The sequence below is a fragment of the Dermacentor andersoni genome, chromosome 9 (genome assembly GCF_023375885.2).
Source record: "Dermacentor andersoni chromosome 9, qqDerAnde1_hic_scaffold, whole genome shotgun sequence".
Classification (NCBI taxonomy): Eukaryota; Metazoa; Arthropoda; class Arachnida; order Ixodida; family Ixodidae; genus Dermacentor; species Dermacentor andersoni.
The window spans coordinates 120,372,377-120,395,515 of record NC_092822.1 but is presented as its reverse complement, the minus strand read 5'-3'; the positions used below and the strand labels follow the sequence as shown (position 1 = coordinate 120,395,515).

Genomic DNA, 23,139 nt, shown 5'->3' with positions numbered 1-23,139 from the left:
ACAGGAGTGCCAATTGAGTCTGGTTCCAAGGAAGGAGAATCCAAATCGCCAGGGGGTGGAGAGAAAGCTCTGCATGCCAGATATAATCATGGAGTTGTGGTGTCGGGCCATAGAGACGTAATGAGGGCTCAGGCTGTGCTGACCACTTGTTCTGACGAACTGAAGAAAGATTAGTGCTGTCCAGACAGAGAGTCGTCAAGCACCCTGCAGTATAGACTAGTGCAATGTTGCGGTGGTATTGCAGGGTGTGCTACTTGAGGGGTTTGAGGCAATCCTCGTAGGCTGGCATGAGTTTGCGACAACCGAAAAGACGAGAGTAGAGGGTGCGTGTTGTCCGGCGCTGAACAAGCTTAAGTTTGTTAGCGTCGCGAGTTTGGTACGGGAGCTATACTGATGAGCAGTACTCAAGTCGTGACAGAATGATAGAAGCGTAGAGTGCTCGGAAAACCTTGCGTCATCAGGGAAGGGAGACACGGGACACAAACCCAAGAATGGGCCGATGCTTAGATACAGTGCTGATGACATATGCGGAAAAGTTGAGAGAAAGAGCTAAATGTTACACCCAGAATGGGAAGGGCCCGAACAGTCTTTATAGAGGTGCCTCCAAGGAATAAGGTTGGACGTGAAGCAGTTTCGTTGTGGCTGATACGCATGGCAGCACTTTTTACGGTGCTACTGCAAAGTTTGATACTGTAGGCCCAGTCGTTCACCTTTACGGAATGTATTTATTGTAAGCACATATGCTGTGCATCAGCATATTGTTTTTGTGGAAGTGTTTTTGTGCTGCTGTTGAAGCGGGCATCGAAGCAATTGTGGTATACGCTGCTACATGCATAGGTCTTGCATGATGCAGGTCCTGCATGATGCAGGTCCTGCTATGCACTGCACACAGGGCACACGTTGCAAACAGATAATTTCTTTTCGCAGTGCTCAACTATAAGGACACACTGACTCAAACATGACTGCGTTGTCACGTATGCTTCAGTGCGTCTGTGTTCTTGATTGCTACACGAGCGATTTATCCCCAACTAGCCCAAAAAGCGGACGCACTTAAAAGAAGTGAGTGAATGAGTACAGTGAACTTGTACTGAACTGGATTCACATGCCGAATAGAAGAGCGCAGTGTCAGCTCAAACAGGCGGCACGGCTGATTATGTAAGTACTTCCAATAGTTCGGCTACTAGTGTATTTCGCTTTCGGAAGTTATCTTTACCGCTGGAAACACCGCAGAGCTTTCCCCTTAAACTTGAGTCAACCGACACCACACGAAACACTCCGCAGTTGACCAAACCAACTTCCACACGGTTCATTCACATCACACATCACACGAAGTCAGGTGTGCCACATTTTAAATCACTGCAGCGCGAAACGGACCTGAAAATTCATTTCCTTCGACAGAGTTTCTCAGGTGAGTTCGTTCACTCGCCAGTTACGAACTCGATGGACGCGCTAGGCCTACGCCTAACGTAAACAACATCGGCGATAGGCGAGTGTTAATTATCCAGACTTTGGAGCTCGTAAACATGTTTCCATTCATTTTGAGCTCAGCAAACTACACATACAACAAGCACAGATGTTGCGGCAATAGTGATTCGTTTGGCTGTTTTAGCAGACGATCGTACCGAGCACGGCGGAACCCAGTGGGCAGGTTGGATTAGTCAGCGTCGTTCGAAGTCGCTTCGGATCCACATCGCGCTGCCACAACCCACGGTCGTCGGTCGGTCGCGTCGTTGTCGGCCTACTATTACAACACTGTCTTTCAGGAACACTGTCGCGCGCGTTGTGCGTCCAAAAAACTCGGACGATCGTTGGTGCCGGCGCCTTCCCTTGGACGGCCATTATAGGCATAGCAGCCGGAGGCTTCGCAGCCTTCGATTGGTTGACGCCCGCGACGCGTCGCAGCCTCTCATTGGTGCACGCCGGCGCAGCTTCGCCGCGCGTCGGCAAACTTCTAGCATCGGCAGTAGACATAATCGCTGCGCGTCGTTACACTTCGCCGTGTTCCCGACCGACGCTTTTGACGCTTCGGCGCGTGCCGAAGCTTTTCGACGTGTGCCAGTTGTTGGGGCATAAGCGTTCTCTTTCCTATACTTACGCGAATGTAAATGAGGCTGTGGGACTATATCCGAGAGCGCTGTGATATCGCACGGCTTGCCTCCGTAGGTTTCCTTTATTGTCACTGAGCGTACTATTGATGCAGACACAACTATGAATCGCGCAAAAGTGCTTCAAGGATACGAAAAATGTGGTGCTCATTTTTTACTTCTATTTCTCGCAGGAATCGTCCTTTCCTTACCAAACATTCAAGCCGCCCCACCGTTCTGTCGCACTTATCGCTGCAGCAGGCTTGGCCACGACACTCGTCTTCTGCGCCCTCGTTTACATCCTGTTGTACCACGGGCCCATCAAAGGAGAGGCGCGGGACACTTAATTGTGCCTCACGGAAGACTGCAAGATACTTGCTACGGTGCTGTACGGCTGGTTGAACCAAAGCGTCGACCCGTGCGAGGATTTTAACGGTCACGTTTGCTCGAAATTGCTGTACAACTTGAGAAGTAGGCAGGAACCCTAGGGAGTGGGAGTCATGCGATACGGGATGCGAAGTTGGGGGGGGGGGGGGAACTTTGAGCGGTATTTGAGGCGAGCAGCTTCCCATTTTCCTATCGCTAAGCAGGTGCTGAACGTTTTCAACACGTGTGTCGCCCGCAGCACACAGGCTGAATCGCAAAAGGGCGTGGCAGAACTTAAAGAGTTTATGAGAGAGCTTCGGATTCCGTGGTCGGAGCCATCACCGGTCACAGTGGATCCATTGGAAGTCGTCTTAGACCTGTCTTCAAACTGGCGCGTGGGACCGTGGTTTGATGTGACAGTTTCGCAACCCACCAATGGAAGCGCTGTTTTTGCCTTGAGACCCGCTACCCTTTACCTTGTGTGGTTCCGGATCGAGGAAGAAGTCTTGGCTGCAGGAGCACACCGTGACATTTGGGACGGCCTCTATACCGGGAATTCGCACCTGGCGCGGCACCTCTACCCGTGATTGAGATCGACGGCATCACGAGGACGCATCGTGATATCTACGAGGAATTTAGGAGCGCCAGTAGCGCGAACCTTACGGCGACGTCACAATCCTCTCTCGACGAAATCGAAGCCACGTCGCGAACGTCACTTCCTCTCGATGGATCCGTGCGCTGAGCGTCACGAGCCACCGTCCAGTTCTCGCATCCGACTACGTCGCCTTCACCAATCGGACACTTCTGCAAGCTGTCAGCAACGGTTTCTTCCGCGACAACAGCGGCGTAATACTGCGACACTTGTCGTGGGCATTTATCCAGGTATTTTCGTCGCTCGCCAATCGACGCTTCTTGGTGCACACGTTGGGCAGTCAGACGAAAGCGCAAAGCAGCGTAACAGAAATTGACCTTCTGCGTAACAGAAATTCACGCCGCCTACCGCTGGCTCCTAGTGGCTCTGCGAGTGCTCATTGACTTCCCGCCCCAGAAAAGAACCCTTATTGACGCCTCACTGAATGGTGTAACGCAAACAGTTCTCAATAAACTGGCAAACTTGTCATGGGCCGAGGCCGGCTTTCGAAACGCTCTGTTGAACAAAGTTGAAAGCACCTCAATTACGCTGTGGCCGAGCTCGACTCTCTTGACCGAGGGACCGAGGATGGGCTGTCTCAGCTCTTCGGAGGCTGGTTCTCCGACGGGAGTTCGTTCACGGAAGATTGGATTACTGCAGCCAAGCAGTGGCGTCGGCTGATTAGCAGCTCAGCGCCGGCAGGAATGGCGGAGCACCCGCAGAACTTCCTCGTGCCGTTTATTCGTTACGACCACTTCCTCAACACCGTTCGCGTGGCACTCGCTTCCCTATCCCCGCCTTGGTACTATGCTCTCGGCACCAAGGCCAAGACGTACAAAGCCATCGGCTTCTACTACGCGCTGCAACTGGTGCGAGGCTTCGATTCTATCGACCTGCAGGTGAACCCTGAAGAGAGGGTGTCGACGTCGTGGCTTCTCGCCGGATTCAAGAGGGCCATCGCAAAGAAGGCGCCATGCTTGGGGCCCACGGGCGGTTTCGACCGCTATTTTGCCGAGGTCGCGGCCATGGAGGCAGCGCACGAGGCGTTCGATGTCTCGCTCGACGAGACCGACCGCTCACGGAAAGTAGGACCTTCGCACAGCGAGGACCAGCTGTTCTTCATCGTCACGTGTCTCACGATTCGCGGGCTCCAAGATACGCTATCATCTCAGCGCGTCACCTGCAACAAGGCAGTTGGCGACTTCGCGCCTTTTGCCAGAGCATTCCGCTGCCCAGGCAACGCTGAGATGAATCCGCCAAAGAAGTGCCCTTTTTTGGAGTGATCTCGCGCGGTTTATCGTTTCCAGCATTCCTTTGTTTCTTGATTTGCTCTTTATGGTCGCGATTTCCTAGTTGTGCTTATGTGAAACTCGCGTTTTTTCTGTATAGTGATTACGTTTTAGTTATGCTGCCCGATCTTAATTTCACGAGAACGATCCATCGGCAGGTACAGCTGTCTTTCTTTTTTTAAACGAAGAAAAGTGTATGACCAAAGCGTAAGGATTATACTAATGACACTGAGCGTGGTTGTGACGATGGAAATCGACGGGGTTAGCGTGATCAAGATTCGCTGCGCCGGGAAATTTGAACTTGTAGTAATTAGAACACATTTTGAGGCGCGGCTCTCTGTAATGTGTTTTAGCATTAAGACTCAGTTGCGCTTTCGTTTTAAGACATCGCCAGTTTTCTGGTTGCCAGAACACGCCATTTTCGAGCCATGCCAGCCATCTAGCTGACAGAGATCGGAGGAAGAGGCAAATTCGGAGGGATTCGCTGAATATACTGATCATTTGGAAATTCTTGCATAATAGGAGCTCGAACTTCAGATGGTTTTTATTGTCATGTAGTCTGCGTCAATAAACTGCTCACATTTCTGTCAGTTGTGCTTTAATGCTTTTCTTCAGGAATTCACTGTGGGGAGTGCATCAGGAACATGTAATAACTATGTCTGGTCGTGGAATAAATTACTACAGGCGACTATATTCAGCGTGTCCTTTCGCGCATTCCGCACTTGTTGATAAACCCATTTGGCGATTGGTGGGGGTGGTGGTGGTGGTGGTGGTGGTGGTGGTGGTGAATTGTAGCAACAGGCGGGTTTAGCCTGGCGAACAAGGCCGGCAATTGCTCCGCCCGAGCGTCTCGCACAATACCGCTGAAGGGTTTCACCATATGTCCATCAAACCAGTCTCTCTTATGAATTCGATGAGGAGACGTGAAGTTTCTTTGCGGGCTATAACTGATCCCTCGGGAAATATAAGGTGTTGCAGGCGCGCATGCGGAAGGTCGTTGTTTTGCAGATTTTTCAGGTGAGTGTCTCTTTCATCTTGGAATTGTTGGCAGGAACACAAAAAGTGCTCAATGTCTCCTGTCTCGTTGCATGCCGTACAGTTCGGAGAATTGATTCGCCCCGTTTTAAATAACCAGGCCGGTGTATTAGCAGATCCTGTCCTTATTCGATATAGAAGTGTGGCTTCCTCTCGGTGCAATCTCGTGGTTACGCAGGGCATATGCGGTGGAACCCAAAGCGACGCAAAGTGATTTCGAATGTCAGATTTTTGCATTTCATTACTCTTTGGAGCCTTGATTTTGGGACGATGATAGAGCGCTGCGTATGCAAGCGCATCAGCTTTTTCGTTTCCTGAGATACCATTGTGGGAAGGAATCCACTGAAACTTTACTGTGAAGCCTTTGTTGTTGAGTTCCTTCACGATGGCTAGTGATTTGCGTGGGAACTTGAGGGATGGCAAACCACGGTATATTTGTTGTAATGCGGCCTTTGAGTCCGTAAGGACAACCACATTCTGCGGAGGCAAAGTCTTGAATTTGCGCAGAGCAGAAGCTATTGCTACGCCTTCCACAACTGTCGACGAGGCTATGCAGTCCAAACGGCCAGACCACGTATATCTTAGAGAGGGAATGTAGAATGCAGCTGCACAGCGGTCTTCGTCTGCCTTGACAGAGCCATCTGTGTATACTTGTAGGTGATTCGGATAAATTGTGTTCAGGTGTTCTAGGACTAATGACTTGGCTTCTGCAGATGGAATGCAGCTCTTTGATTGCAATCGTTGTACACTTAAGTTGCATGTGATGTCCTCGAATGTCCAGAGTGGTTCTATCTTTTCCCCCTGTCTCGAGCAGCGCATTCCTTATACGCGAAGCGTGTTCAATGCTGCATAAAAATGTGAGCGCGGCCTGTTACCTATACGTCGTAAGAGGGCTCTACCGGACGTAGACACACTCAATCATAGGAGCTGGATCATCAGAGCCTGGGAAGTCTGAAGTCGCAGAGGGCGTGACTCAGCTTCGTAGAGCACTTTCTTGTTTGACGCTGTCTGAGGGACTCCAAGGCAAAGTCGGATACCTTTTCTGTGGATGGCTTCTAAGCGCTCGTATTGGCTGTCTGAGGGTGACATCAGAGGTAGCTGATACAGGATTCGACTGGTAACCAACGGTGTATGTAGCCGTAGCATCGACGTCAGGTGGTTGCCCCAGCGTATGCCAGCGACTCGCTTGATCACATGTAGCCTGGGTGCCGATGACGCCACAACGTGGTCAACACCGCGGCGCCAGAGTAGCCTGTGGTCTAAGGTAACGCGCAGAAATCCGACGTTGGTGACTTGTCGAATCTGGTATCCGTCCAAATTCAGCGTCAAGCGTGTAGATTTTCTTTTCACTCCAGGAAATAGTACGAATGATGATTTCTCTGCTGATAGTGATAATCCAATCGTTGCCAAGTGGCCCCGAATGGCTTTTACTGCTCCCTGGGCTATTCGTGCGAGGCGGCGATGCTGGTAGCCGGAGACCCATATGCAGATATCATCGGCATATATAGATATCTTCACTGGTGTTCGATGGTTTAGTACACTTGGGAGGCTACTCATGGCAATGTTAAATAGTAAGGGAGATAAAACACTCCCCTGTGGCACACCGCGAAATATACGTATTTCATCGCTCAAAGTGTCGCCAAGACGAACTCTGATGCGACGATCATTGAGGAACGTATGTATGAAGTGCAAGAGATTACCCTAGACGCCTATAACATGCAACTGGCTGATGATGGCTCTTTGAGACACGTAGTCGTAAGCCTTAGAAACATCCATGAAAACAGCAAGTGTCGACAGGCCATCCGCACTGTAATGTTCTATGTGGCTTAGCAGGTCCAGCACATTGTCTTGAGCGCTAAGACGCTGCCGAAACGCAGTCATGCATGATGGTAGTTTTCGACGCTGCTCGACATACCAAGTGAGTCTTGTGCGCGCCATCTTCTCCATTAGCTTCGCTGCACACGAGGTCAGTGATACCGGTCTGTATGAGTCCAGAGCTGCAGGATTCTTTCCAGGCTTCAGAGCCGGTACAACCCATGCTACCTTCCATGAATGTGGGATAGCCCCACTGGCCCAGACTTGGTTAAAAAATGCCAGCAAATCACGCCGTCTCTCAACGGGTAGGTTAGTCAGCATCTGATTACTGATAAGGTCAGGTCCCACCGCGCAGCGACGTCGGAGGCTGCTCATAGCTAGTTCCAGCTCTCTGAGTGTGAAAGGAGCATCCATTAGAGACGACGATAGCGGCGGGGGTGGTTTGGTTTTGCCGGCTGACCTTCCGGAAGAGTATATTTCAGCGAAGGCATTCGCAAGACAAGCGAGTGTCCTGCCTAACTTCAATGCTAGGGCTTCAAATGACTTGTTTGGTCGAAAGTTTCCAGCAAGGTTATTAACGACCCACCATATCCGTGGAACTGGCGTGAAGACCGATAGGCTTGCACAAAGTGATGCCCATTGATCTCTTCTTAGTTTCCTTGTATAACGTCGAATTACTGCGTTAATCCTGTTATATATAGTCTTCATTGGCGGGTCGCCCTTTGCCCTCATCAGCCTCCGTTTCGCTCTTCTACGGGCAGCGCATAAATTTTTGAGCTTTAGATCCGGCGCGGGGAAGTGGTCGGGTAGCTTCAGCTCAGCGGTAGCCAATCTCTTGCTACGTAGCATGTCCGCGAACAGGTCTCCAGATGATTCGCTTAGGCCGTCCCTGTACGTATCTCAATGCGTCACAGGACAGGATCTTCGGCCGTTGGTTCTATATCCAGCAACGTTAACGAAGACAGGAAAATGATCACTGCACATTCTATCTTTACTAGTCGTTGACGATGCGAGGATGTCCGTTGAATGTAACGTCAAGTCATTGGCGATTGTTAGTTGTGAAACTGCGTATTACTAAAGCAACGCATGACTAGGTCGCTGGCACCACAACAAAACAGATGTGCGTGCGTGCGAATGTCAATATATTTCTTTTAGAATATTCTTTATGCTTACCGTTGCCCTTGCCCAGTATGGCGGCGTTGGAACTCATGTGCGACCTTATTAAAACATAAAAATGATGGTCACGCGTCCTGTACCTGTTATACCCTAGGAGGTTAAGAACACCACCAAACATGCCACGTTGTTATCGGCCATGCATATCGTGTCGAGTCCTTCATCTACTTCGCGAAGCAACATAGCAACAATTCGACTATTGGAGAAGGGACAATTAGAGTGGCACCATGATAACGGTCACATATCCCACAATATGAAATTTTAATTTGCTGTGATTATGCTTACTTGAACTGCCAAGGATGAGTGCAAGGTTTATCGAATTTCGCTGGATTACGTTGCTACACTAATTTACAATGGCTTCAAATGAAGAGCAGCTTTGCGTACGTGCCGCGGTGACCTAGCGGCTGTGGCGTTGCGCTGCTAAGCGCGAGGTCACGGGATCAAACCTCGGCCTCGGCGGCCGCGTTGCCATCGGGGAGAAACGCACAAACGCCCTTCACCCCTGCATTGGGGCACGTTAAAGAACCCCAGGTGGTGAAAATTAATCCGAGGTCCCCCAATAGGTCGTTCCTCAATTATATCGTGGTTTTCATACGTAAAACCCAATGATTCAATTCATAAGAGCTCGCATGGCGTGTTTGGGCACACACTACATGATAACCGTACCGGCCCTTTTAATGCGTACACGAAATGGTCCCAACAGACTTCGTTTCACAACTGATAGTCGCCTAGAAGTAGCAGTAACGAATGAAATAGGAAGTTTCGATAGCCTGCAAACACTTAGAATGCTGTGCCTGGCAGTAACTTCGCTACAGGGCTGAAACGCTCATTTATAATTCAATTTGGCTGCAACTGCAACGAAAATCTCCATACATGGGCTCGACACGTGAGGCGTCTTGCTTAAAAGGACTCGAATGGAAATTTTTAGGTGGAGCTAGATCAACAAACTATACATCTAGAAGTATAATATAGCATCTTGTGGGCTAATATATCCCTTCGTTGCAAGAAAATTCTCGCCAAAGGTCGACTCCTGCTTCTCAATTTGATCTGCCTGCACCAAAACAAGACAAGTTGACGTAATTTCCACGTGGGCTATCTATCTCATACTTTGTCCTTGGCTCGAGAATGGCTTTAATGAGTCAATCTCATTACATGCGTCGGCCGCTCGTGCTACTATTCTTCCCATGAGGTGTGTAGTCTCTAGGAACATTGTCCGCGTTAGTTGAACGCAGTGCCCCGCACCGCCATCTTGCGAAAGCGTGACGCTTAGCATCTTCAGCTGGTTGAATTCTCGTAGAGCTTGTCCGCTAAGCGACAGTTGCATGTTTGCGAAATGAGCTTGGTTTCGAACTGTCTTGTTAGCACTTTGCACGGATGTTGATTCTTCCACGGAAAGTTCCAGGCCCGCCATTTTAACATGCGCATCTATGTTATTTATGGCTTCCTGGAGACACTTGAGAGCGCGTTCCAAACCCGTAACTTCATGAACATATCTGGTAAATCCTATTCCGGAGATTTCGTTGTTTCCATATTATTGTTAGCAGGACGATGTTAAGTAATGTCTGAGAGATCACTAATTCTTGTGGGAAAACTCAGTTATTAAGAAACGCGTTACTCCTGCTCTCCGCTGTCTTAACCTCTAATCCCCAGCTATGAGCAAACCAAGAACGAGTTGAAAGCGAACACCTAGCCAGTGATAAAAGAGTGACCGAAGCTTAGGAATCTTGTTAAGATGCCTAAGCTCACCATCGTATCGAGAATTTCAGCATGACCTACAGAATCAAACGCCATTTTGATGTCCATCGCTACGATTGTTTCGATTACCGACGACTAAGACGAAATTTGCACAGTTGCTTTTGTGGGGAAGTCAAGAGTATCTTCTGTGCCAAGGTGCGGTTGGAACCTTGTATGGCGGCAATGGTAAAAATGCCGCTTTTCGCCCTTATCAGACTCTCTGCAGTGACATCTGTTCAGCCAGCTCACTAACCATTGGTGTGAATGAATCAGGTCTGAGATTTTCCGTTTTTTCAGGTGTCTTTCTAGGTTTAGGAATTCCAGGTTCAGAACTTCCTTCATTCTGGTGCTCTATTAGGTTCATGTTATTCAAAGTTGATTTCTTCCAGAACTCACTTAATCTTCGAGTCCTTCATTTTCTGTTATGCTTCACACGGCACAATGTCATGTCCTAGAGCTGTGTGTTTCCTTGAGGCCTCTACTGGAATCTATCAATACCGCCATAATAACTGCTCATTCCATGTCCTTGGGGTCTAAATGCACATAGCTTTGGCGTTGGTAGGTGACTATGTCATATACGGGAACCCGGTGGCTTCTTACAGGGTGACCTGTCGTTTACCCAACCAATTGAAGTCGTGAAGCGCTGAGGCCCTGCACGGTTTTCTTCCTGGCTGATGGGAGAACATGAAACCCAGCTTGGTAATAGAAGGTACCGGAGCCCGGCACTAACCAAAATTGTTTTGAAGCTAGTGCCACGTGGGTGCCGCCTGATATCAACGCGGGCTCTGATGGTGTCCTTGCCCTGCTTGGCTCGCCGAGGTGAGTGTACAGTCACCGCTCAGTGTGTCCGTACATCCCACTGTGCCGGAAGGTAGCGTACAGCTTCCGAGAAACACGCTGCCGCCCGTTCGGTTCCACGATGAATTCGGCTATATATGAGTCGGTCTTTCTTTCCATTGTAGTAAATCTCCATGCTCTTTTTTGTGTCCATCCTTTGCATCCATAACGCGTAACAAAACATTCAGTGAAGCGCCCTCCAATTCTCTCCGCTTTTGTGCCACAGCCCTGCTATGCCATTACAGGAGATTGCAACTGTCTAAGCCACTGCGTGCGACAAGGAAATAAAGATCAAGGTAGCCCCATCAGTGTGGCGGCGCAATCTCTGATGTACGCCACCTGATACAAGGCGTTATCGGCAGCCGGCACTCATGCCACCGACAGCGTTCTAGCGCTCTAGACAAGAGTGCTGACGACTGTACTAGGTATTGTCATGATCGTTTGCAATGGCATACCTGCCAATCAATGCGAAATTTGTATAAAATACGGAAAATTTGGGAAAGTTGGAAAGTATGGTAATGGCATGCCCTCTTAAACTGGGCGGCGACAAATATTCCCCTGAAGTGCATCCGCTAATCAGAATTTATGGCGGATAGATTTCCTGGGCTTTTTCGCTTGTTTTCGGGGTGGGCGGCGGCCGGGCACGTGATCTGGCACAACCGAGTCATCGGTACATGCATTCGTCGATGAATACTACCTAGCCCTTAGAGGCTCCTGTGCTGTCACGCGACACATTGTCGGTGTCTGAAGGTTTACATAGCTCTGTGGTTTAGATCCGATTGTCGCTGGTGATGCTGTATCACAGGTTTCTCTGCCGCCTGGGCCGAAATGTGCGGTGCACGTTCGTCAACCGAAATCCGCTGCGCGACATGCAGTGTTCCGGCCTGCAGGCTCGCCACAGCTTCGCTTACACACACTTCCGCTTTGTATGCGATCTGCAGTATTTATTCAGCGCAATCTTTTCAATTCACTAATGGTGGGTCAGAAAAAATTCCAAGATTTAGAAAGTTTATCGAATGGATTAGAATGCATTACAGATTTGATCAATAAAGCACTGGCTGGTCGGATACGCTGGATAATGATTTGAACGGTCGTTAACGCTGCGATAAATTTTACGCGCAAACGCACGTGCTCCGTCTGGGAAATCGGCGAGATTATGTGAGTCGCCGCGAGGGAAGCGAGCGGCGGAGGAGGAGGAAGGCGCCTGGAGGTGGAGATGAGAATCGCGCGCAAGGGAAAGTACGGAAGAGCGCGCTCATCGCACGGCAAAGCAACTCCTTGGTGGCATTGAGAGAAGCGGGGAAAGAGAGGCGGAGAAGCGTCACGAAGGAGTAGGGTAGGCGGAGACCTGCGGAGTTGACCTCTTCTGGTAGTTGCTACGAATTCTGTGTGCGCTATGGGCGTACTGGGTCCGTTTCGAGATCGAGAGGCCGAGCACTGAGCGAGAAGGACGGAGCGGCGACGCGAACGGTGGGAGGCAATGCGCGAGTCAACCGACCCCGAAGTCGTCGCCTAGTGCTGGCGACGAGCTGAGGAAGTCCAGCCGAAGGCATGGGCTTGGCGTGCCCAGGAGACTCCAGAAGAGGAACGAAGTCAAGAAGCGAGAAATTCATCACCATCGTCATCATTTATTGTTCCTTGAAAGATCCCAACAGGGACTTTACACAAGGGGAGGGGGGGGGGATACATCAGTGAAAGGTCATACATAAAGAATAGGCATAAAAAGCAGAACAAAAATTAATAACAATAAGAAAATGCGGAGGGAAACGTTAGGCGATGAATACAATGCAAAACAAAACAAAGTTGACAAAAAACGCCAAAAAGCAGCAAAATCAATAAGAATAACAAATTGGGCAGGAAGCGTTAGGCAATCAGTTCAATGCAAAACAGAACAAAGTAAAAAATTACGACGCAGTAGTACCAGCAGCATGTATAGCTGGGGAGAGGAGCGCGTGGAAAGTGCCTATTATAGGTTGCATTGAAAGATTAAAAGCTGCCGGAATTTAGAGGGATCGGACTCGGTACCAATATTTTCGGGAAGATTGTTCCATTGTTCAATGGCGGCGGGAAGGAAGCACTTATTGAAGGCGTTGGAAGAACAGTGCAAACGCTGGTTGCTAAGGCAGTTGAACAGTCGTCGAGATGAGCGTAATGGAGCATGCAATAAGTTATCGCGTAGTGCAGGAAAGTCAAAATATAATTTATGGGAGAGATAAAGCATTGAGACTTTACGGCGATGTGCTAATGGTTCAAGACCGAGAGACGATTTCATGTTATTTACGCTGAGGCAGTGAGTACACCGGGACATTATGAAGCGATCTGCCTGGTTTTGGATGGCTTCGAGCGAATCAGTCAAGTAGGCCTGATGAGAATTCCATAATGCAGAGGCACATTCCAGTTTGGCGCGGATGTACGTTTCGTACGCTAGTTGTCAGATAGAAGGAGGGAGCATAGACAGGGATCTCTTTTTTATTTATTTCATACTGCAGATCATGTTACAGATCCAAGCAGATCAAATACATGAAATGACATCATAGGTTCAAATGTAGCAAGTAAAAGCAAGGCAGCGTCAGAATGCGTTGTCACTTATTGTGTCGGCGAATTCCACTCTCTAATGGTACGAGGGAAAAAGGAAAATTTGAATGTGACAGTGTGAGAAAAGTAAGGGGTTAGTGAACCGGTTTGATGCTGACGCGTGCGGCGTGTAGTTAGGAACGATACATAGGGTGCAGGATCAAGCGCAAATTTGTTATTTATTAGCAAGTAAAGAAACGCTCCATGCATTATCTTTTTTCTAGTTTCAAGGGGTTCGCTACTATTATTCTACATTAGCTCAGACGTTGAATCGAACGGTGAATATGTTGAATAAATAAACCTTACTGCTTACCTTTCAATTCTTTAAAGTTTCTTAAATATTGATTATAGTATTATACATTACAGCACACCACCCTTGCATACTCGAGCTTAGGCGTGATAAGTAAATTATAAGCAGAGTGGTTTAACCAGAAAAGACATAGTTTGCAAAAGGCGGATCAGCAGATATTCTCAAAATGTGAATTCCAGGAGAGATTGTTAGTGTCTAACAATAACTGGAGACTTCGTGTAAGGGTGATGGTCCAATGTGATACCTGTGATCGAAAGGAACTTTTCTTGCGTGATAGGCGAAGCAGCTTTGTTTTTTCTTTGTTTAGAAACACACACCATTCTTGGCACTATGCTAGGATTTTAGTAAAAGAGTTATATAGGCCCTTCTGGATATTAGAACATGTAACGTCACGATACAGCACGCAATCTTCCGCAAACAAACGATTATCTGCGCCAGGAACAACTCTGTGAAGAATGTCTTTAATATAAGAAGAATTAATAAAGGTTCTCGAAAATCGCCATAGCACACTAGACGTACATCACTTGCTCTGGCCGTGTGGTCGGACCCACGCAAACAAGGATCAAGACTCCGCCAGGCTACAAGAAGCATTACCCAGCACGGACCAGGCGGAGCAGCTCTGGGCTGTCCAGCGAGCCCACGATGCGGCCAGGGAGTTACAACTCCCGGCCCCAACGTGGGAGTAGCCCGCTCTATGGGACCTTGCGCCCCGTAGCTCGCAGGACCTTTCATTAAAGTTATTAAAGTTATTATTATTAAAGTTATAAAGGGACACCAGAATCGAGTGCAAGGCCGTCCGACTCATTTTCATCAATTAAAACATACTGATTACGGTTAGGTAAATAGTCTGAAATGCAGATAACTAATAGCTCAGGAAGGCCAATAGTCTTTAGCTTTAAAATTAATTAATCATGAGGGACTTCATCAAAAGCTTTGCTAAAATCTAAGAATATGAGATAAACTTGGCCATTACTGTCTAGGCTAAGTGCGAACGAATGAACGATTGTTATTAATTCGATTACGGTTGAAAACCCTTTAGGAGAACCATGCTGAAATTCGGATAGGATAGAGTGCCGATTAAAGAACTCGTTTTTGCGATTAGCAATGACGGGCTCAATAAATTTACAGCATCATGAAATTAGGGATGTTGGGCGATAGTTAACAGCAAACGATCACCTTTCTTGGGTACAGGAACGATTTGGGCAGTGTTCGAGTCGTCTGCCATTTCGTAGGATGAAACAAATTGTTCTGGAAGTGCTAGCACGAAGCTTCGTCATGTGACCCACCGAAGTTAATTGGTTCGTTATTTCGACACCTAGGTACCTGTATGAGTTTGTTAGTGATAGCGCCACGGGGTTCAGGGAGTATGGGAAATGAGTAATGGAGCGTTTACGCGAGACGTGCATGCATTTACATTTCGAAATATTGAGCTGCATGAGCCAAACGTCAATGTGGTAATAGTACATTACCAAATACCTTGAAATATTAAAGACTGTGCATCGTTCCACAGTGCTTAACCATCTTTCCTAATGTCACTTTACATTTTAATAAAATTAGAAAATGGACCTAAGACATACAAAATAAAAAATAAGCCTTGGAAACTCGCCACACTTACTCACAATCAAAGCATTTCTAAAACATTCTACGCACGATGGACAAAAAGGGAATAGCACTCATACGCTTGCGCGTAACCCACATTCGCGCAATGAAACATCACTGTAACGTTTTGCAGAGGCATAAAAAATGCTTAGGACTGTAAAAAGTTCCCTTTTGTTTTCATGTGCCTTTTCATTTCAGTACTTGGGTGTACCTAGATTGCAGAACTTCTTTTTCTTCAATGCTATCTCTTCAGAAAAGCTTCCGATAAGAAGAAATAATTCTTCCACTCGTGTTCGTCTTAACAGGAGGTATCATAGTACTTTTTTTACCGATGGGAATATCGCCACAAGTACTGCAATTTCGATTTGCGTGGTCGTACCAAGTGGCTACGCCAAGAGGCCATAAATAGATCGTAGCGGTAACGCATATACACCCGTGAACAAAAGCGCCCACAAAGTGTGGGCTCGCCGAAAATACTGAATTCCTTCGTAATTCCAACACACAAGCTGAAAATGACGAAAGCACTGGAATGTTAACGGTGTCCAATTGGGACAGCAGTGTTGAGTTCCATATTGCATTCTAGATTGGCCTTATCGTGGAATCCCTAGTCCGTACTTCGGGCTGGCAATTTAAGAGTGTAAACGAGGATTCCATGTTGTAGGGAACAACAGAGCTAGGGCACCAGGCGTCGCCACTGTGCGTGGAGCCGCTGTCGAACGAACTCGTACAGCTCGTACTCGAGGCTGATGTTACGACGAAGCATCTCGCGCGTCCGCAGTGCCACCTTGCTTGGACCCCTCCAGTTGCGGTTCTCGTGCAGTCCTGAAATAAAACACGCTGCAGAGGCTCAAATTCAGCGAGGGACCACAGCAGGTGTCCATACTCCGTTTCATGCAGCCATACTGCCAAAATTCTGGTATTCAGACTGGCAGTACTTTCTTCAATTGTTGAATGCATAATAACACATATATAGCGTACAACGCTACGGAGACTAATGAGATGGCTTGCATTTCCTGCTTTCGCACCAAGATTTAGTTTGGTGTTCTTGCCTAAGAAATTATTTGAAACCTATTATTTTTTGTGTGTGCGCGCGTGTGGGCATGTGTGTATGGGCTTGCACTGTATTTCCTGTTCATTGTTCTGTCGAATGCGCCAGCATTAGGACCCTCGAAGTTGTTCCTGGGCACTTCAATATAAACCCATGATTAATTTATTATTATTCTTTTTGGTATTATTATTATCAATATTATTGGCTGTTGTTTAATATCGAATGTTTTGTGCTCCTTTCTGTAAAAAAATTATTTTGCATGCAGTGAGTTACAATCTGCTAAGATACATCAGTAGTCTTCGGCTTCTGTTCGCATTGTTCGAAATGCAGCGTACAGTAACAAAAAATATTTTTTAAAATTTTGCCTACAATTCCACAATAGTAAAAGCTGCAAATATCTTCTGTGAACTTGGTCTATCAAATTTTCAACCATTGCACATCGAAGCAGTTCTAGTCAAGCATTATTGGAATTGGATTGTACGTAGCACCTTTACTCTTTGACATATTCTTGTCGTAAATAGACGAAGTTTTGACAACAGCCTGCACGGTTCGCATGCTTTTAAAGTTTTTATATACGTTGACGATTTCTCAGTTATGATGGACCAAGCTGGTACTTTTAACTCTTTTGATGCTAAAAAGATTTCAGATGATTTAAACCATTATTCATTCATTTATTAGTACTGACAGCCTTTGCAGGCTATTACAGGAGTTGACAAAAAAAAAACATAAGTATACATGGGCATAAGTTCAACAACATCATCTGACACAATATACAAACAACTGCACTGCACAAGAAAAATAGCTAAATTATCAAACAAGAATAGAGAATATACAACTTGAGGCAACGACTTATGCTATTATCTAGGTGCGCTGTGGTCTATGAACGATTCGAGGCGTTGAATAAAGACATCGAGGAGTCATTTCTCACGATGGAGTCAGAAAGCAGGTTCCACTGCTTAATAACTCAAGGAAAAAGCTTTACTTAAAGTAATCATGAGAAAGTGGCACAGTAATGTACATACTGTGGCGATGCCTAGATGGTTCGTCGGAGTGAACTGTAAAGTACTCTGTTGTGCTAATGTTAAATTAACAGTGAATTAGCAGGAAAACAACCTTCATACTCTCAACCTTTGTTCTACCATAAAGCGTCTCAAGGTTTGCTTGTTTACATAACTCGGTCGGTGAATAGATGCGGCGATATTTGTTATAGATTAAAAGGGATGCCAGTCTCTGCATTTTTTTCTATTTTTGCTATGTTTCAGGCGGTGTAGAAATCCCACACAATTTTCTCTTATTCAATGACTGGTGTTACCAGTGCTCTATTGGTGAGTAATTTTACATCGGGAGTCGCATTGCGGATGTTACGACTAAGACCCCAAACTACCCATTCAGCCTTTGAGCACACATTGTCTATGTGCATATTCCAGCGTAGGTAGGAAGTGAAAGTTAAACCGAGGTACTTGTGCTGTTCCACTCTGTTAACTTGCTTACCTGCTACGAAATAAGGGTATTTCATTACATTTCTCTTTCTAGTGACGGATATCATTACTGACTTGTCCATGTTTAGCATCATTTGCCACGTCGAGCACCATTTTTCTATTTCTTGTAAGTTAGTGCTTAGCTTCTCTTGGTTAGTGGGGGATTTAATTGTGTGTATACGACAAAAATCATCTGCGAAGAATCTTACTGGAACTGTGATAGATTTTGGTAGATTATTTACGAAAACCATGAACAAAAGTGGGCCGAAAACACTGACTTGAAGCACACCTGAGTCCACCGGGGAAAGAGTCGATTAAAAAATTCGAAGCTCCACGAACTGTTCTCGAGAAGTGAGGTAAGAAGAAAACCAGTTTGTTATTTTCGGGTTTCTGAAAATAGGTATAATTTTTTGCTGCAACTTTGGATGGCATACCTTATCGAAAGCATTTGCGAAATCCAGGAATATTATATCAGTTTGTTCACGGCCGTTTATTGCTTGAGATAGATCGTGAACGGTTTCAATAAGCTGGGTGACTGTGGATAGACCTTTACGGAACCTATGTTGAGAAGTATATAGGACGTTGTTACAGTCCAGGTATGCCATCAAGTGTTTAAAAACAATAAGTTCCAGTAATTTGGAACAACTACATGTAAGAGAAATCGGTCGAAAATTATTGACAACGGATGTGGAACCGCTCTTATGAATCGGAATAATTTTTGCACGTTTCCATGCAGCCAGGAAAGGTCCTGTGGCAATAGATGCTTGCAAAATTTTGGTAAGGTATTTGGCAACCCACTTTTGCATATCGAGGAAGCCACTCTGCCTATCGAGGTATTTCCTTTACAGCAAAGGCCTGTCATTCACAACTGAACTCCCCGTAGACAATACCCTTCAATTGGATTTAAGCCTCACGTTCTCAAAGGATCATGTATGCTTGAGCTATTCACCGCGACAAATGAAAGAACTTCCTTACGACTCCTCGCATTCTAAGCTTATAAAAAGAGCTATAGATTCACTCTGCCAGGGGTCAGCACTCAAGAAGTCCGGTGAACACAAGATGCAGGACAGTTTTGTCAAGCAGTTCATTCATCATCATCATCATCATCATCAGCCTGGTTACGCCCATTGCAGGGCAAAGGCCTCTCCCATACTTCTCCAACTGCCCCGGTCATGTACTAATTGTGGCCATGTTGACCCTCCAAACTTCCTAATCTCATCTGCCCACCTAACTTTCTGCCGCCCCCTGCTACGCTTCCCTTCCCTCGGAATCCAGTCCGTAACCCTTAATGACCATCGGTTATCTTCCCTCCTCATTACATGTCCTGCCTATGCCCATTTCTTTTTCTTGATTTCAACTAAGATGTCATTAACGCGCGCTTGTTCCCTCACCCAATCTGCTCTTTTCTTATCCCTTAATGTTACACCTATCATTCTTCTTTCCATAGCTCGTTGCGTCGTCCTCAATTTAAGTAGAACCCTTTTCGTAAGCCTCCAGGTTTCTGCCCCGTACGTGAGTACTGGTAAGACACAGCTGTTATAAACTTTTCTCTTGAAGGATAATGGCAACCTGCTGTTCATGATCTCAGAATTCCTGCCAAACGCACCCCAGCCCATTCTTATTCTGATTATTTCACTCTCATGATCCGGATCAGCAGTCACTACCTGTCCTAAGTAGATGTATTCCCTTATCACTTCCAGTGCCTCGCTACCTGTCGTAAACTGCTGTTCCCTTCCGAGACTGTTAAACATTACTTTAGTTTTTTGCAGATTAATTTTTAGTCCCACCCTTCTGCTCTGCCTCTCCAGGTCAGTGAGCATGCATTGCAGTTGGTCCCCTGAGTTACTAAGCAAGGCAATATCATCAACGAAGCGCACGTTACTAAGGTATTCTCCATTTACTCTTATCCCCAATTCTTCCCAATCCAGGCCTCTGAATACCTCCTGTAAACATGCTGTGAATACCATTGGAGAGATCGTATCTCCCTGCCTGATGCCTTTCTTTATAGGGATTTTGTTGCTTTCTTTATGGAGGACTACAGTGGCTGTGGAGCCGCTATAGATATCTTTCAGTATTTTTACGTACGGCTCGTCTACACCCTGATTCCGCAGTGCCTCCATGACTGCTGAGGTTTCGACTGAATCAAACGCTTTCTCATAATCAATGAAAGCTATATATAATGGTGGGTTATATTCCGCACATTTCTCTATCACCTGATTGATAGTGTGAATATGATCTATTGTTGAGTAGCCTTTACGGAATCCTGCCTGGTCCTTTGGTTGACGGAAGTCTAAGGTGTTCCTGATTCTACTTGCAATTACCTTAGTAAATACTTTGTAGGCAACGGACAGTAAGCTGATGGGTCTATAATTTTTCAAGTCTTTGGCGTCCCCTTTCTTATGCATTAGGATTATGTTAGCGTTCTTCCAAGATTCCGGTACGCTCGAGGTCATGAGGCATTGTGTATACAGGGTGGCCAGTTTTTCTAGAGCAATCTGCCCACCGTCCTTCAACAAATCTGCTGTTACTTGATCCTCCCCAGCTGCCTTCCCCCTTTGCCTAGCTCCCAAGGCTTTCCTTACTTCTTCCGGCGTTACTTGTGGGATTTCGAATTCCTCTAGGCTATTCTCTCTTCCATTATCATCGTGGGTTCCACTCGTACTGTATAAGTCTCTATAGAACCCCTCAGCCACTTGAACTATCTCATCCATATTAGTAATGGTATTGCCGGCTTTGTCTCTTAACGCATACATCTGATTCTTGCCAATTCCTAGTTTCTTCTTCTCTGCTTTTAGGCTTCCTCCGTTCCTGAGAGTTGTTCAATTCTTTCCATATTATACTTCCTTATGTCAGCTGTCTTACGCTTGTTGATTAACTTCGAAAGTTCTGCCAGTTCTCTTCTAGCTGTAGGGTTAGAGGCTTTCATACATTGGCGTTTCTTGATCAGATCTTTCGTCTCCTGCGATAGCTTACTGGTATCCTGTCTAACAGAGTTACCACCGACTTCTATTGCAGACTCCTTAATGATGCCCACAAGATTGTCGTTTATTGCTTCAACACTAAGGTCCTCTTCCTGAGTCAAAGCCGAATACCTGTTCTGTAGCTTGATCTGGAATTCCTCTATTTTCCCTCTTACCGCTAACTCATTGATCAGCTTCTTATGTACCAGTTTCTTCCGTTCCCTCCTGAAGTCTAGGCTAATTCGAGTTCTTACCATCCTGTGGTCACTGCAGCGCACCTTACCGAGCACGTCCACATCTTGTATGATGCCAGGGTTAGCGCAGAGTATGACGTCTATTTCATTTCTAGTCTCGCCGTTCGGGCTCCTCCACGTCCACTTTCGGCTATCCCGATTGCGGAAGAATGTATTCATTATCCGCATATTATTCTTGTCCGCAAACTCTACTAATAACTCTCCCCTGCTATTCCTAGTGCCTATGCCGTATTCCCCCACTGCCTTGTCTCCAGCCTGCTTCTTGCCTACCTTGGCATTGAAATCGCCCATCAGTATAGTGTATTTTGTTTTCCCTCTACCCATCGCTGATTCCACGTCTTCATAGAAGCTTTTGACTTCCTGGTCATCATGACTGGATGTAGGGGCGTAGACCTGTACAACCTTCATTTTGTACCTCTTATTAAGTTTCAGAACAAGACATGCCACCCTCTCGTTAATGCTATAGAGTTCCTGTATGTTACCAGCTATATTCTTATTAATCAGGAATCCGACTCCTAGTTCTCGTCTCTCCGCTAAGCCCCGGTAGCACAGGACGTGCCCGCTTCTGAGCACTGTATATGCTTCTTTTGGCCTCCTAACTTGACTGAGCCCTATTATTTCCCATTTACTGCCCTCTAATTCTTCCAATAGCACTGCTAGACGCCTCACTAGATAACGTTCTAGCGTTAAACGTTGCCAGGTTCATATTCCAATGGCGGCCTGTCGGGAGCCAGGGATTCTTAGCACCCTCTGCAGCGTCGCAGGTCTGACCGCCGCCGTGGTCAGTTGCTTCGCAGCTGCTGGGGACTGAGGGCCGGGGTTTGATTGTTCTGTTCATATAGGAGGTTGTGGCCAAGTACTGCACCAGGGTGGCCAATCCTGCTCTGGTGAGGGAGGGCCTTTACCGGTTCTGGTCACCGGGATCAGGCCACACTCCAGTCCTGTTTATGCAATTTTATCAACACGCGGATTTTTTTTTAAACTGGTGGAAAATTGCGCGGCACCAGGATTCGAACCACGGACCTCTTGCACGCGAGGCGGGTGTTCTACCTCTACGCCACCGCTTTCATTAGCAGTTCATTAGGCTTTCAAAAGTTGGCTACCCTCATTCGGTCCTGACATCTGCAGCCGAATCTCTGTAACAGAAGCCAGAAGCGGGCGCTCCAGCGAATGAGGCAACAGCCGATGAGCAGAGTCACCTCAGGCCGCAAGTTGTGCCGTATGTGTAAAAGATTAGTCACAATTTGAAAAATCATAACCCCTCCCCTACCGCCGAATGGGGTGCAAGCGAAGCTCGGGATCCGCGGCTCTTCGTTGTCGTACCGCCTCGTCTTCGCGCTCCATCATGGCGAGGTCGTGGCGTCGATGATAAGCCCCGTCTCCAGCGAGTTTCCGGCGGCGTTCATGAAACGCTGCCTGTTCTTCGGCTGAACGCACGACGCGCGGCCCGCTCCCGCTGCCGTTCCTTCAACGCAACCTGCTTGCTCTTCGGCAGAACGAACCAAACGCTGCCTCCCTATCTGACTGCCGGGCCTGAACTGGCGGGTGAGCCACGGTCGGGCTAGAGGAGCGACGCGCTCTAGCACGGCCTTGGGCGAGCGACAGAAGAACTTCAGTTTGGTCTAGTTGGTGTTGGCTGCATATCCCATTAACCACAAATGAAGACCGGGACAGCGTAAGAGAACAGAAGAACGACACGCGCGGTAACTTTAAGCTGGTTTATTCACGGCCACCCGTGGCAATATATAAACAAATAGAACAGGCACAGAACGCCGCAACAAGAACACTTATAAGACTGGCGAGGCAACCAATTATCAAAAATATCTATCTCCAAATAAAGCAACCTAATGGAAGTATCACTAACACAGTCTTGGCCTTCCTTTTTTATTTGATATGCCTCCAGCCGTTCGCGAGCAGCCTGGTCCTGGCTACTCCCTAGAATCTTTGTCTTT

General features: G+C 47.0%; 1 protein-coding gene across 1 annotated transcript in view; it reads right to left on the bottom strand.

Moving 5' to 3' along the window:
• Window positions 1-13,415: 13,415 nt before the first annotated feature.
• The window catches only part of LOC126529655 (uronyl 2-sulfotransferase-like), a 150,904-nt gene continuing 141,180 nt past the window's right edge, over window positions 13,416-23,139 (bottom strand). Inside the window, exon 8 of the mRNA XM_050177169.2 lies at window positions 13,416-16,269. Within this exon, the coding sequence (XP_050033126.1) occupies window positions 16,121-16,269 (149 nt within the window). The 3' untranslated portion in view covers window positions 13,416-16,120. The remainder of the gene's footprint in view (window positions 16,270-23,139) is intronic.